The sequence below is a fragment of the Haliotis rufescens genome, unplaced genomic scaffold (genome assembly GCF_023055435.1).
Source record: "Haliotis rufescens isolate VD_foot unplaced genomic scaffold, xgHalRufe1.0.p SCAF_20, whole genome shotgun sequence".
NCBI lineage: Eukaryota > Metazoa > Mollusca > Gastropoda > Lepetellida > Haliotidae > Haliotis > Haliotis rufescens.
In genome coordinates this window covers 16,665,375-16,684,747 of record NW_025963891.1, presented here as the reverse complement: position 1 = coordinate 16,684,747, position 19,373 = coordinate 16,665,375, and the positions used below count along the sequence as shown (strand labels likewise).

Sequence of the window (19,373 nt, the reverse complement as noted above, 5' to 3'; positions counted from 1 at the left end):
AAAACACCGAGGCAGATAAAAGAATTATGTTACTGAAACTGAAATTTTATTTCACTTTGTGTTAATATTAATTTTATTTTCAGATATATTTACTGTTTCGTTACGAAAAGCATAAAATAAATTATATTTCTGGGCAAATTAGACGATTAAAAACAAACTTAGCGTATTCATAGCTTTAGCAATGGCGCCGTGTCAATTTACACTTATCAGAGCGGTACACAGTCTAGCGGCTGCCAACCCCCTTTTGGTACGCGGCATTCGGGGGGTCCATTTAAACGGTATTCGGGACTAGGTGCAGTGTGGTACGCGGGGCGCAAATAACTTCGTAGTGGTACGCGGATTCAACATTTTAAACAAATTAATGGTGTACTTCTTCGATATATTCAATATTTCTTTTTTTTCGATATTGTCCATTAATTAAATTTCGAATGACACCCTTTTCTCAATGCTTTTGAAATTCGTGTTAAGTAGCATGCAGAATACATTGTTCAGCAATGAGCTCGAGAAAAAATAAATTTAGATGGTATTTAGTATTCGGGAGAGGAACTGACTTTGTGTACTGGCAATGCAATTGCCTCATTCCGAGACTGTAGGTTCGAATCCCGGATGGGACTCAACTCCACAAAAAAAAGTACTAGAATTGGAACTTTACTAAGAAAGTGTTATCGTAAATATAGTCTTCATAAAAAAAAAACATACACAATTTGCATCATATATAACAACAACTGAAAGAAAAATTATTGATCTCTTTTTATAAATTTTGATTTTTTTACTAAGTGATGTTTAGACTTGCTTATATCTAAATCAAAATCTTCAAATTCAGCAATAATTACTTGTATGAAGTCTGTGTGTCGATGTCACAAATGTCCTTGTTTCTCCGACAAACGGAATAAGGGACACAACTCCACCAGAACAAGTCCCAACTATTGCATGTGTCATGAAGAAACGGCTCCTCCCGGAATGATACGAGTGATCAAGATTGCTGTCGTATCCCTTCGTCAATATCTCGCGCCTTTCCGGGACAATCCGAGTCATACACAATCCCACGTTCGGCTATTTCCGTCAAACCTGAAAAAACAGACTTGTTATGCCAGCGCCCTCTGTTGGCAGATTGAGTCGTACACATGATATCATGACGTCATCATTCTTTGTGTACGCTAGAGAGTACACAAGAAAAGAGAACCGGTGGCATTTTAGATTGGTGTGTTTCTTTAATACTCATCTTTTGTATTTATTTTGGCATCATGTTCTGCAAATATTAATATGTTATGTCAAATGACCTTTGTTGCATCCCATGCGCTGAAATTAATTGTGTTTGCATGCATCGAGAATAAATAGGGTGCATCGAAAGTTTGCGAATCGAGTGACCTGAGATTTATTTTGTTTCCTGCGGATATGCAGAAACGCGACTTCGTTCATATCGTTGAACATGCGACCTTGAATTGCATGTCGATATGTTTAACAAACACTTACATTGACTATGTTGTTATTCGATTGTGTCAACATTTGCATTATATGATAATTTACACGTGTGTGTGAAAGGGCACCTGTTCAGTGTTTGGGGGAGAGTTTGTTGTGGTTTCACTTTATCACGTTGTTTTTCTTCTTAAATAAACTAATAATTGGCAGATGTGTCATTAGTCATATCCTCGATCTCTTTGTCAATGTGTTTGAGTGTATTTGTTCATGTTAATATAATTAACTGTTTTAATTATTCACTTGGTCGTTGTTAGTATCAATAACAAAATATTGCTTTTCCAGTAAATCAATAAATAGATCTAATAACAATCAAAACAACCTGTTTGTAGTGCACTTTCATTGGACGTAAGCAAGTTATTATTTCGGGTTAATCACAGATAAGCTTTATGTTACAGGTTAAAAATCATAAACCATGAAAGCGTGTCAGGAATGTTTTAGATTTATTTTGGGCGCTTTAATACATAATATCAAATGATACAGTTATATTTATTTCGTATTATTATTTTTTTGTTTATGCTATATCATGATGTAAATGTTTATTGTGTAAGTGCATGCAACTCCATGGTATGGCTTCTTTATGAGGATTTCAGTTTAGACCAAACATTATTTAAGCTCATATGTATCATTTTCTGTTTGTAATAACTAAGTAGATAAAGTCCTGAAAACTAATTGCCAGGAATAAACTATCTAATAGTATGAAGCTGAATGTTTGGATACTTAATGTCTGTGCCAAATACCTTTCAATCTGCTAGCCATTTATTTTGGCAGTATCATTACTGGACTTTGGCTTTAGAAATTGTAGTCTTTACTAAGAAGGGTTAGAATTATATATTTATTTTTAGTAATTTCACTTGTCAGTAATATTGATGTGGTACAGAATTGCCATCTGTCAAATGATCAAAATAGAAATCTACAAGGAAATGCCATTAGTCTTTTCGAATTCTACTTGTGTCTAAATAGCTGACTTGTGTTTGGATCAGGTTAAGACAGCACCAGATTTTGTTGGTGAAAACGGCACATATATATAATTTGGTATAATACAGGAAGCAAACACTATTTTACTATTCACCTTACCATGCTTACATTGATCAAAGACAATATTTTCCCAATCTCAGCAACATTCAATCCAATTACATTATTCAGAACAGTCACCAGTCTACGATTCCAACGAAATGTTATTCTTCAACATTCTGGATGGTCTCAGTAACGATCAGTAACTTAAAATAATCCCAAAAGCTCTGGCTGGTCCTACTTGATTTTTTTTTTGTATATGTATTCACCCGTTTCAGGCAAACATTATTTTTTCATAATGTGGTTTGTTTGTTGGTTAACACCACACTCATCAAAATTCCAGCTATATGACAGTGGTCTGTAAATAATCAAGTCATTGCCAGACAAACCAGTGATTGATATCATGAGCATTGATCCACGCAATTTGAATACGGTAACATGCATCAACGGAGTCTGCGAGTCTGACCACCCAATCCTGTTAGTCACCTTTTACGGCAAGCATAGGTTATTATACCCCCATAATATTGCAGAGTACTGCATTAGACAACACACATGACAAATCATATTCAGTTATTGCATCTCCTGTTTGTTGGGACAAACACATAACATTTATCTAGATTGGGGTTGTCAAAGGGTACAGACCACAGACTTCGAGAGAACAAATACATTATCACAACCCGTGTAGAGCAATGTTTGAAATAAGCGCAGACCTGTAGCAGGTAGAGCTTAAGTCGGGCCTGTAGTTACATATGTATGTGACAATAAATTTGTGTCAATTTATTCCTGACAATAAGCTACAGTTCTTAAAATGAGGGCCTGAAGAGTTTAGTCAAGGCCTGCAGCTTCTATAGCCTGTGGTGGGTCCTGATGGCCAAGTTTGTTTTTTATTTCAAACACTGGTGCACACCACAATAAATGTGCACATTTGATGTGCAATGTGTATGATCTGTTTAGTAGTATGCTGATTCATCATTAGTTCTGACTACATGTTAAAGGGTGTGTAACATCAGCTCATTTTAGAGGAAAGAATGGCCCTCAGCTTGATCAGTAACCTTTCGACTTTGTTTTTGATTTTTCAAGGCTACCCAATCTTCCTTTTGAAGGTACCACCATGGCATAACAATCCTGGGGGGTAATAGAATTTCAAACATTCAAGGTTGATGTGTGTCACTATTTGGACTGGGTTAATTTCTCGGGCTGGGATGATACACCAACTATGAGATCCGATACGTATCACGATACCTTGCTTACAATCCGACATGTATCACGATACCTTGCCTACAATCCGATACGTATCACGATACCTTGCTTACAATCCGATACGTATCACGATACTTGTATGTGCTCGTATCTGTAGTACATAACCCATATTTTTCACAGACAGGATTGTCAAATACCTTGCACGCTGATGATCTACAGTTGGCAGTGTCAGGTATGGCGCAATGGATGAAAATATTTACTTTTTTACTACTAATTAGTGTTTGGTGTAAAACAATTAAGGCAAACATTTAGGGTATAAATCAATATTTTTTACTTAGTGTACAACTGTGATCGATACTTATATCGGGAAGTAAAATATCGCGATGCATCGGTGTGTCATCCCACCACTATTATTTTCATATGCTATCTGTCAACTGTTCTTCTTTTGCCAAAAGGTATGCATCCTATGTATGAACATTGCTTATTTGTTGCAGATCTTTGAATTTCCAAATTGAAAATAAGATCCAAGCAACACACTATGCCAGCGATAAAGCTGAAGAAGGCAGCGGCAGAACACCAGGCAGAGAAGGAACGTGAAGAGAGGGAGAGGGAGTCCGAGGAAGTGATGACGGTGAAGACTGTTCCCAGCACTGTCACCATTAAGCCAAAGGAGGCCACCATCGGAGGGAGTCTCATGAAGGGTCTGGATGCAAATATTCTCCTGGAGAAGAGAAAGAGAACAATCCCTCCATCAGAGCAGAAGCTTATTGACTGGTAAGTTGTAGTTAAGTGTATTGGTCATGTTTAACACTGCTTTGAAAAGGTTTTCAGTTAAAGTTGTAAAGGAAGCTCAAGTTGAAAGCTATTGGTTGGAGGTAAGGCATCTTAGTCAGCCCCTGGGCCACCTATTATCAGCCTTGGAAATAATTAACAGTTGGTGTGAGCTGATCAAATTATATCAGTACTTGTATGTTGATAATTTGATACTTTACAGAATACAGCAGTCATCATTAAGTAAAAGTTACTAAAACCACAGATATGCTGTTAATGTCTGTATTTCTTTAAAACTTTCCATATAAATGTTTCAAGTTGATGATGGTCGGTCATGTTTTGGTAGGATGGAAGCCAATCTGGAGTCCAAGGAAGAATGTCGTGTATCACTCAACAGTCTGTATGACTACTTTGGAGAGGCCTGTTCCTTTGATGGGACGGCTGTGGTTGATCAACCAATGTTTAACAAGGTAGGTATATCAGATGCAGCTGGAAAGCAAATGGTGACAGCATGGTTTCATTTTAGTTTCTGAGGGGCGGTCGGGTGCCTAGTGGTTAAAGTGTGCGCTCGTCATGCCGAAGACCCGGTTTCGATTCCCAACATGGGCACAATGTGTGAAGCCCATTTCTGGTGTCCCCCGCCGTGATATTGCTGGAATATTGCTTAAAGCGGCGTAAAACCATACTCTCTCTCTCTTAGCTTCTGAAATTATTTAAGTCAAAGGGTCCTGATGAGAGATTTGACGGCCCAACCATACTGAACAGTGATAAGTCAAATTTGAAATTCATGTGGAATGATACATGTTAGTGCGTCTCTCCTCTGTCATATTCAGTTGCCCGTGGACAACCTTAAGATTTAGATTACCTAAAGGGCTTTTGTAGTGAATATTAAAAAAGATATTTGTAACAAGTACTGAACTTAGCTACACTACACTGCACTGCACACAATAAGTATGAGTCAGGATAAGTATACATGATATCTTAATTTGTGGAAATGCATTTTGATATTTCCACATCTCAGAAGATATTAGATTGCACACATTTAGGACTGCAATTTGAAATTGTCTTTTACCAAAAAAGTCTCCATGTGTCAGGAAATGTTATTTTACCTTTTAAAGAGGATCACTGACAAGTTTGGCAAGGCATTTGCTCTGAAAGAATCTTCACCATACAAAGGCCTGATCAAAGAAAAGAAGTCAAAAGGGAAAGGAAGTACAGTGAAGGCTGACACACTCAAGATCAAAATGAAGGATATCATAGAAGAAGCCATTAAAGAAGCAGGAAATCCTGTATCCTTCTCTTAGCTTCACACGTTACACATGTAGCAGAATAAGAGGGTTTTGGGTGACCAGTGGTTGTCCTGTTGTTATTAAATAACCCACCTTGTTATACCACACTGTATTGTGTTACATTTTGTGTTTATGCTGTAAGTGGTAGTGTTTTGAACAGCTTTATTATACACCCGACAAAATGTCGGGGGTATATAGTTATACCAAGGTTCGGTCTGTCCGTCCGTCCGTCCGTTTGAAAACTTTGTCCGCGCGATTTCTCTTAAAGTATTCAGGGGATTCATCTCAAACTTAGTACATATAATCTATGGCGTGAGGGGTGCAGTCAAAAGAAAAAAAAATGTTTTTATTAATTTTCCATTTTTTTATGAATTTTTCAAACCCTAACCCTATCCTAGCTATTTAATTACTACTGACACACTAGGCGGGTCGGGGGTATTAGTGAGCCACGCTCACTTTTGCACTTGTTTTATTAACTAAGTTACAGCTATATGACTATTTATTAGATTGTTAAAGTTTTGACAGGTTCTATACTAATCGATAATACTATTTGATATAATGATAACCTGGGATTGAAAGGGTGACATAAAACTTTAATGATAGGAATGTCGTTTTCAGTTTATATCCTTAACACAGAACAGGTTAAAGGCGTGAGATTCTTTTCTCTGAAGCAGTACATTGCATGTAACTATCCAGCTCTGAGAGTGGACCTGCGACCTGCGTATCTCAAAGTGGCACTGGAACGTGGTGTCAAATATGGATACATACAGCTGGTAAGTTTCCAGCCAGTTATAACTTGGATTGCAATTTCTATTGAAACAGCAGGTTGACACAGTTGGTTTTGATCCCTATATCATATATCTCACCATGCTAAGTGTTATTGTAGCTATGTTTGCTACTGAATTCACAGAAAACTGCAAATCAGTTTTGCTGAAATCTAAACCATTTTGTAAACCTTTCCAGGTGAGGGGAGTTGGCTTAGCAGGATACTATCGCTTACCTGTGGATGAGGAGCCTGATGAAACGGAAGAGAAAGCAGCTGAGAAGGAGGGTGAAGAAGCTGAGGTATTTATGTTAAATATGCCATGGTTTTAGCAGCATGTGGGATACAGTGATTAAATTATGAGTCATATAAAAACAGTCTATGTTTTTTCGTGTATTATGATCATAACTGTAAAACATTAAGTGAGAACATATATGGAATTATTTTCCCCTGTATTATTCTTTTGACCCTGATACAGGCAATTGATATGAAATATTTATGTTTTCATGTTCTGCCCAAGACCTAAGTGTGAGTGTTGTATAAACCGTTTTGTTTCAGGGGGACAAGGACAAGCAGAATGGAGATCCTGAAGCTCCTGAAGGAGATAAACCAGAGGAGGATCCTGCAGCTGCTGCTCCGTCCAAGAAAAAGAGTCGTAAGAGGAAGGCCCCTGAAGGTGAAGAAGGGGGAGAAGAAAAAACTGAAGAAGGAGAAGATGGAGAAGCCAAGAAAAAGAAGAAAAAGAAGAGCAAGAAGAGTAAGTGAGAATCTGTGACTGATGAGTTAGATGATGGCATAAGCATGGAATGAAGGAAGTTAGAAATATCTAACCGTCTGTAGTGGAGAGTGTCTGACCGGAGTGCAGAGGCTGATTCCCTGGTCACATCATGCCAAAAGACAGTAAAAGATGGTACTTGTTGTTACTGTGCTTGTCACTAGGCATTAAGGGAATAATACAAGGACTGGTCTACTTGGAGTCAGTATAATGCACAGAGTTGCATCAGTTGGGCACAGATTAAGTTTCTAGGTTTGTCAGCATTCTACCTGGGCTTGTGGGTTTCACAAAAGTGGTAAATGACAGACCTTCATCACTTCGGGCTTTCCACCCTTAGTATGCTGACCTATTGTGATAAAGCTGGAATACTGTTCAAAGTGACAGTAGAACCAACTCGCTCACACTTTCTATAATGATAAATACTCTGGACCTTTGTGTGTGGCATATGATCCTGAAAATACATGTAAATTTGGCATGGGGTTTTATATTTTTCATGAACTTTTTTCAGCAAAACCTCTTGGTATGTGAAAGTGAAATTTATACAGAGTGTAAGATCAAAGCTCTATGATCTAATGTTTCGTTTCCACTTCCATAAGAATCAGTGAGCTACATAGTCTTATTGTCTCCGCTATGTTAAAATACTAACAGTGATCTCATCTTCCAGGGAGGCCAAGGCCAGACAGCTACCATGCTGCCCCCCTCAAGATTGAAGACACCTTTGCCTTGGCTATGACATACATGTGTGAACCCAAACAGACATCGTTTGGGAAGATTAAGAAGTATGTCACCGAAAACTATCCCCACGTGGATACAGAGTCAGAGTGAGTTGATTGCTTATTTTACAGTGTGCAAGTGGCAGGAACAGACAAGACACGATTCTTTCGATGTATTGGGGCTTGTTATCTGAAGGCTTCGCTGTCATTGCAGCAGAACACTTTGTCTTTTTTGGTAATCTCCATACATTGGTACAGTTGTCAGACCCAGTAGTTGTCTCCAGTACTTGACAGCTGACTAGCATCTACAATACAGAGGCCAATATTCAGCCCCAAGTCTGCAGCAATAGATAGTAACAATTCCCAGTTTGAATTAAACTTTTCTCAGTATCTCAGAATTTTACGAAATAAGAAGAGTTAAAAACAGTGTCATAATTCTTTTCTGAATTTGCCTGCCAAGGGGAGACTTTATCTGGAATCCCAATTAAATCCCTGAGCTGGCCGAGATTGTTGGTTGTGTAGCAACAATTGGTTTATCTGGTTCAGACACAATCATTCACAGGTTGCCATGACAGATGGATTGTTGCTGGCAGCAACATTAATTATTACAAAAACAAGAATTTACTGTCTGTGTTAATGTTTATGAAGTTCTGGAAAATCACTGCAATGAAATTTGTTCTTATTAGCTCTTCTTAAATGACAGTGACCATTGTGACAGAGTTGTGTATTTATAAACAAGTTGTTAATGTTTTTGAGTCAAATTAACATGAATACAGAATTTTATAGATAGATAGATGTAAGTGTTGTTTCTGGAAGCTTTGTTCCAGCAATCATTTGACTGTAACATGTTGTAGACTGAAGTCTGCTATGGAGAGTGGTGAGAGGAAGGGCTTCTGGGAACACATTACTGGACAAGGACTGTCAGGGACATTTCAACTCATGATCGATGAGTTTGATCCTAACAGCAGTAAGTAGCTCTGGTGTACATTATTATCGGAGACAAGGAGCCTTTAATGCTGATGCGGGGGCGGTCGGGTATGCTAGTGGTTAAAGCGTTCGCTCGTCACGCCGAAGACCCGGGTTCGATTCCCGACATGGGTACAATGTGTGAAGCCCATTTCTGGTGTCCCCCGCCGTGATATTGCTGGAATATTGCTAGAAGCGGCGTAAAACTATACTCACTCACTAATGCTGATACGAGGCAGTGAACCATATCAACTGCATTATTTGTGTCTGTGTCCTCTGTAATAATTAACTAAACATTTGATATTTTTTTGTTAAGCATTAGAGCAACAGGTGACGTAATTGGAACTTCTACTAGTTCTACCTACAATTGTGGATTTTTTAACTTTTTATGGAATAAGATGAACAGATATCAAACAATGTTATGTATGCCAGTGTATCTCAAGAGATAGCAGCCAGTCCATTTTTGGCGTGCTACATGTATTTAGGCTAAGTGCTAAAGAGAATTTTCGGAATTGTTTTCAATGGCATAATGTCCTCAGAAAAAAACAGTGACAAATTGTTATCAGTTTCCGCTTCTTTACTCACCCGTGAAGATCCGGGGTAGAATAGGTCTCCAGCAACCCATGCTTGCCATAAAAGGCGACTATGTTTGTTGTAAAAGGCGACTAAAAGGATTGGGTGGTCAGGCCTACCGACTTGGTTGATGCATGTCATCGTATCCCAATTGAGTGGGTCGATGCCCATGATGTCAATCACTGGATTGTCTGGTCCAGGCTCGATTATTTACTGACCGCCGCCATATAGCTGGAATATCGCTGAGTGCGGTGTTAAACAACAAACAAACAAAATGTATTCCATGAGCTGTAAACATTGTTGCCAGTGACTTAGACTCCATTCAAAACAAAGCAAGCAGTTTTACAAATTGATGATTCCTTTCATTTTAGCTGACAACGTTGAAGACATGATATGTTCCGCAATCATTGCTTGTAACGAGCCCAAGCAGGCCTCATCGAACCTGCTGAAGAAATATGTGATGGAGTTTCACCCAGACTTCAATATTCAGACTAGACCACATCTCTTCAAGATGGCTCTTGAAAGAGCTCTTAAAAAACAGATGATCATGTGAGTTGTAGAGAATTAATGGAAAGACTTTTTGCCTATATGGCGCTTGAGATATGTATGGCATACAGATGTCCTTGACACTCCAGCTGGGGTCACTATGAGGATGGGTGCTCTTTAGTCTGTTGCACATCCTTCACTAAGCAGAGTTATGTCCCTTAGGAATGGTAGGTGCAGCTGCTTGTGTTGAGATCCAGCACCAGGGAGATTGGATCAGCACCATACCCATGCTTGTTGGTTTGACTTCATTGTTAATCATCATTGACCTGGGTGTTGTTAGCACTACAACTGTCGTAAGTCTATGTTACGGTATGGGACTTTTAGCGTTAAGATCGCTTTGTACAGCAGCAATCTGTGACACTTGGCTCAAATTTAAGCTGACAGTCTTTTAAACATATCCTATCTCACACCATGCTTTCTTGGGGGCGGTCGGGTAGCTTAGTGGTTAAATCGTTCGCTCGTCACGCCGAAGACCCGGGTTCGATTCCCGACATGGGTACAATGTATGAAGCCCATTTCTGGTGTTCCCCGCCGTGATATTGCTGGAATATTCCTCAAAGCAGCGTAAAACTATACTCACTCACTCACTCTTTGATCTTATGTGTTGTAACAGAAAGCACTTTACCTGAACACACCCAAGCATCCCTTCGGTTACTGACCAATAAACTGGTATGTGTTATACCTTACAGTCCTGATCACATGCATATCTCTGCCAACTCATTCTCTTTTGTAGAGCTATCAGGGTAGAAGAACTGAGATGTGGGGATGGTTGTGGGGCCATATCGTGTGAGAGATAGGATATAAATAGTATATAAGTATACATTTTATGATAAAATTCACAACTGGACCATCCCTCCCCCACAAAGTGGAAACTGCATCCAGAGTGCTTCCAACTTACTTTGCCAACAAGCAGCTGCCGACGTTCAGGTCACCCATGCCAGACCCTCTGGCCTGGGACATCGGTGCTCTAGCATAGACCTTAGACTGGGAGGGTCTCAGTGCCACGTGTTTCCCCCACCATCAGACCTGCCCAAGGTGATCCAAAAGATCCAACTCAACCAACCACCTGTTTGATTCTTTTGGCACTATACTGTCAGACAAGAACCTGGTTCCCAAACCTCTTACACATTGCCAGCCAACTAGCTCCTTGCTAGTTAGCCGTCAGTGTGTAAGAAGTCCGGGAACCAGGTTCTAGCCTGAGAGTACAGGCTTCTATAGTGGTCCAGTCTCCAGTCGGACTCTCACAGCCACTGCCTCCAGCCAACCCCAAAGCAGTTCCACCTTCATGTCTTGGTCGTCTGCAGAAGGGGCTAACAGCCAAGGGTTACTTGAGGAGAGCCGCCCTGGCAGTTTGTTTTGTTTGTTTGCTGTTTAACGCTGCACTCAGCAATATTCCAGCTATATGATGGCTGTCTGTAAATAATCAAGTCTGGACCAGACAATCCAGTGATTGACATCAGGATCGTCGATCCACGCAATTGGGATACGATGACATGCATCAACTAAGTCAGCCAGTCTGACCAACCGATCCTGTTTGTGGCTTCTTTCGCCCTGGCAGTAGCCAAGGCCCATAGGCCATCTACCAGAGTACTATAAGACGACAAATGGGCTTCCTTTGAGACCTTTTGTAGGCAAAAAGATGTGATGGCCACAGATGCAATGGTGCATTTGGTAGCTGACTACTTGCTCCACCTGAGAGTGAACTACCTCGGGCAAGCCCATCCTACAGGACCACTCTACAAAATGCAATGACACCTATCTTAGCATTTGACTGAAGGTACGCACAACCACCTACCATCAGATAAAGTGTGATATGTAATGCAGGAAAAGTTAAAAATATATCATAATCAGAGTATTATGTCTATTTTATATACTTATCCTCCATTACCCAAGGGCCCTCCAGTGACAGCCCTGATGTCAAGGAAGTCAAGGATGTGTTGAACAAAAGAGTACTGAAGATGCTACGAGATTGTCATTCATGTCCAGTTTGGACTTCGTTAGTAAGAGCAGTGTGCAATATGTAATGCAGGATCAGTATATCAAATAGACACAATACTCTGATTATGTAATTTCTGTGTTTTAGCCAGCTGAGTGGTATTGGTGCAAGTGGCAGCTTCCAGATGTGGTCTCCATTCACACCAACCCCAAGCCTCCTGGCCGGTGAAGAAGATGACTATGTGGAGACCGTCTTTACTGAGAAGGAGGAGCTATACATTCCACGGGGTACAAAGTCTCGGGGTGGTCAATCTGTACGCAAAGCCCCTGCTGACAGGAGTCTTGAAGGCAGACCTAAACCAAAGAAGAGAGCAGCACCTGTCAACCGCTCTGCCAGTCAAAAGAGTGAGTTAATCACACTTAGTAATGATTTGTCTTATTACAATATTCATTTTGCCTTAGCCCGATTCATACTCATTTGCTTATTTCATCTTATTCCCGAAAAAATGTGGAAATGTCTTGTGCAGAGTTCCCAGTGAACAGAAAACTCTCACCCAAACGCACCCCTCTCACATACAAGTGCACAGGAACCTCGTGACTTACCAGCCTGACTCAGATGATGATTGTATTTGGCTCGTTCAAGTAGGTTCCTCCACAAACATTTGACTAAATTGTCCACTATTGAAGATGTTTCTTCAGGTGTGGTTGAAGTCAAAGTTTTAGTTATTGTTGATCCAGGAACGGTGTGAGGAATCTTTGTATGGGACACAGGTGAAGTCTGCCCCATACTGTCAAGGCTTGTGCTGGGTCGATGTAGGGTCACTTGCCATTTGTTGACCAATATTCATTTGTGAATGCTGCTGGAAGGTGACTATGGAGTCTTATCGAACTGTCTTCGGGAACTTGAATAAGGTTCTGTCCCGTTAGGAACCTGATGCCCAAGAACTAGAGATCTTCGGATGGTTGGAGATCAGACTTGTGGTAAATGTGGTTGTGTGAAAAGCTGAGCCTGTGTTAAAGTCGGGATTTGACAAACGTCTTGAAGCTTCCTGTATGTGGAGGGCTGCGCACAGGTGTCTCCATTTCTGGAAGTGTTCATGGAGGAAGGCAACATGGACCCCTTCATGGAGGACGATAAATTTGTCTTTGTGGAGGTGTAAACCTTCACGAGGACTGAGGAAACTTCTTTTTCTTCACCAACGTTTAGAGATTCTTGGCAGGTTAGGAAGACGAAGTCGGAGACTTCTTTTTCAACTCAGCAGCCAAGACACCCTTTAGTAGAGAGTCGACACTCCTGCGTCAGACGGAAGATTTCTGTGCTTAGAGGACAGGGGGGGTCTGCGGTTGAAGATAGATCCCCTTTCTGCTTCTGAAGGAGGGGATGGTGTAGTTTGACGCTCTGATGTAATTTTCTTCTTCTTCGAGATGGTCTCAGAAGATGAAGTAGATCGTGAAGGATCTCTCCCCCTTCCTGTTGATCATCTTTGACGTACATATATTCAGCGAATTCTTCCTCAGCTCATTGGAAGTAGAAGTTGCATTTATCATCTGTAGTATTCTGGTGTGTTGTGCAAATAGAGAGAATGGGGTGGGGATCACAACTGGAGATACGCAGACGACTTCATTATGAAAACAAGAAAGGTAATCCAAACCAAAACCTTCATTGGAAAGTCCATTTGAATCAAGAAGTTTCGGATTATAAGAGCACACAATTTAGCAGGGGCCAAAATAAGAGAGTGACCAGTCAGGCTGGTTAGTCATGTGGTTCCTGTGCACTTGTGTGTAAGAGGGGTGCATTTGGTTGAGAGTTTTCTGTTCACTGGGAACTCTGCACAAGATGTTTCCACATTGTTTCGGGAATGAGAAGAGATAAGCAGATGAGTATGAGTCAGAATAAGTATAAGTGACATTTTTATCATTAAAAACTTCATTTTTTAAACTGAACTTTGGCTATCTTTCAGATGTAAGAGTCATTCTATGTGAATGGCTCTTATAGCAGTTATCATGATTATGTGTGTTGTCCTTTTTCTCCTTGTGAAAAGTACTCGTCTGTCAAAGAAAAAGAAAAAAAATGCAAATTGCTAATTGTCTTGTTATTCAAACATTCTCATTTTTCTTACAGTTTCAACATTTTGTATTTACAGTAGATCTCTGGTTATAAACAAAGTAGTTATATATTTTTCCTCATTTCATTAATTAACACGTGAAGACATGGCTTAGAAGAGGTATTCAGCAACCCATGCTTGTCATAAGAGGCAACTAATGGCATCAGGTGGTCAGGCTGGCTGACTTGGTTGATGCATGTCATTGTATCCCAATTGCGTGGATCGATGCTCATGATATTAATCACTGGATTGTCTGGCCCAGACTAGATTATTTACAGGCCACCGTCATATAGCTGGAATATTGCTGAATGCAGCGTTAAACAACAAACAAACAAAACTTTTCATTTATTAGCATGATTAGGGTTGGCAGAACTTAAAGCCATATCTCCTTAGTGTGGCATGCATAGTTTGGAATTCATCATTTCAACAGAAGGACTTGTGTTCAGTATTATATTATGAATGTGAAAAGGTCAGTCTTCGTTATCAACCTGATACTATGCAGTAGAGTTAGCACACATTGGTGTATTTCAGTTCATATATTTCAGTTTATATAGATACATTTCAGATATCTAAATACATGCCATGGACATGATTGGGCATCACATTTTTCCACACATTTTACTCAAGCTAATAATTTGTCTATTTACAGAGGCAGCAGCTTCCAAATCGAGGTCACCCGCAAAGTCATCATCAAGGAGCCGAGGGAGAGTTAGTGATGCTGAAGAGAAAGAAGAAGAAGAAGAAGAAGCTGATGACCAAGACGAGGAAGAAGTTGAAGAAGATGAAGATGAACCTCCTGCAAAGAAGAAGGCAAAGAAAGGTGGTAAAGCAAAGAAAGGAAAAGGCAAGTCCAAACCAAAGAAGAAGACAAAGAAACCGCTTAGCCGGGCTCAGGTTGCTGACATAGAGGAAGAAGATGATGAATCTGAGGGCAAAAAGAAATCAAAGAGTCCACGTAAGGCCCAAACAGAAGCCAGTCCACGCAAGTCAAAAGCCCGACCTAGCTATGCTGCAGAAGACGATGAAGATATCAGTGAAGATGAAGAAAGTTCTCCTCGCACTAAGGGTAGAGGAAGAGAGTCCACAAGTGCAGGGAGAAGGGCCAGTAAGATTAATTATAATGAAAATGAGGATGAAGAAGAAGATGCTGATAAACCAGAATATACACCAAGAAAATCAAAATCAAGAGGCGGGGAAGATGATGATGATGAAGAGGAGGAAGAGCCGAGATCTTCGCCAAAGAAAAGAGGAAAGAAAAGGCGTTGAACATTGTTACAAGATCATTTATCAGTCGTCCTACATAATACAAAACCTAAAACTGACAAGTGAAAATATCTTCAGGGCTGAAGCATGGTATAACCTATTTGTCTTGTATTTTGAAAATATTTTCCTGCGACCTGAAAGATTTATTGGGACGTGTTTTGAATGTGTTGGTACTTAGTATTCTCATATTTTAATAAACAGGAATTTGTTACCAACAATTCATTAGGGCATTTTTCCCCCCAAAAAGACAAACCCTTTAAGTTTAAAAAGTAATATGTTCGTAATAATAATTTCAGTAAGCTCATGTGTTGGGTTTGATTTTTAAACATTGTTCTGTTCAGGCGTGTAATATCTTTAGAAGTTGTGTTTACATATTTTTGCCTTTCTGAAAGTGCAGATTATTCATCATTGTGTAATGCGATTGTGTAGAGATTATTACAATAACCTCGATTCCTCTTAGCCCATTGTACATACCATATTCCCTTTGGATGGGACTGTATCTGTTTTCATGGGTTTCTCACACATCAAGCTGATCCCTGTAAGCTTTCATTTTCCATCATTCCCATGTTGATGAAGAAAGCACCATGGTTTGCTGCTTGTACAACATCAGTTTAATAATCCATGTCTGAATCAAGGCACCAATCCTTGATTTGAATATGACTCTAGACAGAAAGAATCTAGATAAAAAGGGCAGCAATTTAATCTCCATCGCCGCGGCAAGTGAAGTAGATTTCAACATAATCATACTGTAATTATTACCGTTCATGCATTAGAAATTTTTTAAACTGGTTTAGCTGTTGATACGAAAGAACAACATTTGATTACTACTTCTTTTTATTATGTTTGAACCATATTATTTTGCTTGTATGTATTGAATAATTGTCAGACAGTATTAGTCAGCAAGTAATAACAATGTTAAACGGTGCTGGTGACGATATATTTTACTGTGAAGTGTGAGACAGTTGTAGAATACACTGGCATGTAAGACTGAAGTTTAACTTCGAGCTTCTACTTCATTGTTAAGATTTTTTTAAGGGAACTGTTTGCTTTGGCTAGATTGCTATCAATACTTACAAGCAATGGGGACCCAAACCAGAATTTAGTTTGATATGTTATTCATTTCAAGCAAATAGCAACGTGGTTGTGGACTTTATTTTGTTTACTGTTAATGGTTTTAATTTGGTTAATGTACTGTTATTCTGTTATATACAATAATGCATGCATTTCTTTCATCATTTAAAATTTGTTTTAGATATTTGCCCATAATCAAATTACAGCTAGTGAATTTAACACTAGCAATTTATCATCAAAATGTAAAGAAAATGTATATGACTTCCTGCTATTGAAGATTTTACATGTACAGTGTCAGATCAGTGCATTGTTGAGTTTCATGCTTTTGTTTTAAGATCATTTTAATCATTTTAACTTCGTATATTATTGCATTGAGGTATAAAGATATTAATCAAAATAAGTTATTAGGAGTTTTTATGAAACATGAATAGTCTACACTGCATAATCATATGCAGGAGAGATATTTCAGTTACTGTTCACAATGTATTGTGCAACTGAAAAAAAGTACATGGTGAAAACTGACCTCTACAAAAACAATATGCATTGTTGGTAATTTTACATTTATAAATCCAAAGTTTTCATGGAATGTTGTAGAACTACAAATACTCCTTGCTCCATGAATGTATAGGTGAATGCCTGGACTGTTGTTTGTGAAGCATGTATGTTTTAGAAGTTTTACTGGACTTTACCCCCCCCCTCTGTGTGTTGACACACAGTTTTAATTGTGACATAAAGACTATCAGCATTCTGAAATTTAAAACTACACTGCTGAATATATTTGTTATGAGCTGTGGTTAATATTACTTTGAATATTGAGACAGCGTTAGAAATTGGCACTAGTCCTGTAGTCCTTGCCAAATTGCCCAATAGTTAAAGTATCCTAAGGACCGGTAGGAATTTGCCATTTTTATGGGTTTTGCTATGTTATCATTATAAGGACTAATAGACTAAAACTGTTAGTTTCTACCACTGTTGAGATTGACGACGCTATGTTTGATAATGTTATATCAGTTTTGATATCTTTGACCTGGAGAGCTGGTTTTCTGCAGAGAATAAATATTGCACTTAAATTCAACAAATGTCAAAATGGTTCCAGTTTGAGCAGTATTACCAGGATGCAGTATGTTCCCACTAAGTTGTTGCAGTTTCAGTATAGTACTACTTACTCTGTCTTTGCTGTCTGTGAGTATTGAAGACATTTTATATATAAATATATATTGACCATGTTTGCCTGAAACCGGTGAATCATATGTACAAGATCAAGAGACATCATCATGGTTTTTGGATAAATGGAAATTAACGAAAGTTCAGTGAGTTAATGTTTAGTGTCGCATCAGAAGTATCTTGTCCAAGAAGCAACAGTTACCGTAAGTAACTGCGATTGGATGAGGGCAAGTCCAAACCCAAATATGATGTTGGTGATACATTATCATTATTATGGAAGTTTTAATGAAGGAATCTGAATCATCATTATTTTAATAGGATCATTATTTGATTATATAAGTTGTCATCATTCAACTTAGTTATTCAGCAGAAGATATTCATCATATGTTGTGCTTTGTAATCCCACATCTCATTCACAGACTATCATCAACACATTTTTGCATTGTTCATTGTGGTGAGGAGACCCAACTTGATTCATATCCATACTCCCACAGGCCATGTTGAACCTTCCCCATTACCTTATTACAGGCAATAAGAGTGCTCTCATGTATAAGCACATGGGGTTATTGTGATTATATTGTATGTAATGGTAGGCTTCTGGAACAGGCTTTCTCACAGTGTACCTTGCTTTGTCACCAGACTTTGTCGAGAGTAAGCCGTATTACACAAAGACTCTCATGTTGCCATCTGTATCAACATGGTTATTGCGTTAACGTGAATATTCATTTTGTGTAGTTGGCCTATATTTGCATCATAATAGTCATATGATAATCATGCGTTCAATAAGAGGCTTTTGTATTGAAAAAGCTGTACACCAAATATTGAGCTGTAGCCTAGGCCAGTCTTTTATACTGTATTTTGTTCTGTGGCAAATTGGATAATTTTGTGTACATTGAAAAAAAATCATGTCCATGTAAAACTTAGATTTTAGATTTTTACCTATTTGTGTTGTCTTTACACTGGTCAGTGGCATTTTGTTGAGAACGTGGTCCAAAAGTGCTCCATGTAAGGTGCTTTTTGACTGATGACAAGAGCTTTTGAAGATGTCATACTCCATAATTATATGCATTTATCTTGTGTTCACATCATTGCCACAATAAACTGTCTTTTCAGTCCAGTTACACAGAGTTCTTTATGGTTAAGAGTACTGATTGTTTCAATTTTTCTCCATGGTTCCCAACATTCCAACTGATACAACTTCACAGATTCCTTTTCCACCAAGGTCTGGAACCAGAATGTTTTCCTATTGAGGCAAAACTGTTCATATCATATGCTCTCTGAGAAGCAAAACTATCTGTACCAAATTGCCTTGTAAAGTATGAATTGAACAACAGTAATAGGAGATGTGTTTTCAGATTTGAGTATTTGATGGTGTTACCACAGAGATGGGATTCAAAATCAGTGTCACAAACATGTTTGTTGCATTCAGCAATATTCCAGCTAAATAATGGTTACTGATACAGTCATTTAATTTATGAACAACAAACCACCGTCACCTCGTACGACCCCCATGGAATTCCCATGGGCTAAGGGGGCAGGGGTGGCCAAGTCGTCTGAGGGGCCGCTATTTGCTGTGCAGAGTTGCGTCCCTTGGGCACACCAGAAACCTATGATTGTGGGTTCGAATCTCAGTTCTTCCCTGATTATGTTTCTAGGTTTGTCAGCACCATACCCGTGCTCGTGGGTTTCACCGAAGTGGTAAAGGTCTGAGACCTGCATCATTTCAGGTTTTCTTCACACATTAAGCTG

At 39.1% G+C, this 19,373-nt stretch overlaps 1 protein-coding gene across 1 annotated transcript; it reads left to right on the top strand.

Annotated features, from left to right (window-relative positions):
• The first annotated feature begins 1,092 nt into the window (after positions 1-1,092).
• Positions 1,093-18,741, top strand: LOC124132564. Its single transcript, XM_046496536.2, has 12 exons — positions 1,093-1,201; positions 4,185-4,464; positions 4,808-4,931; positions 5,580-5,750; positions 6,392-6,523; positions 6,714-6,815; positions 7,072-7,270; positions 7,953-8,109; positions 8,856-8,968; positions 9,912-10,089; positions 12,170-12,426; positions 14,776-18,741. The coding sequence occupies exons 2-12, from the start codon at positions 4,229-4,231 to the stop codon at positions 15,390-15,392; spliced, it is 2,286 nt and encodes a 761-aa protein (XP_046352492.1). The 5' UTR covers positions 1,093-1,201; positions 4,185-4,228; the 3' UTR covers positions 15,393-18,741.
• The last annotated feature ends 632 nt before the right edge of the window (positions 18,742-19,373 follow it).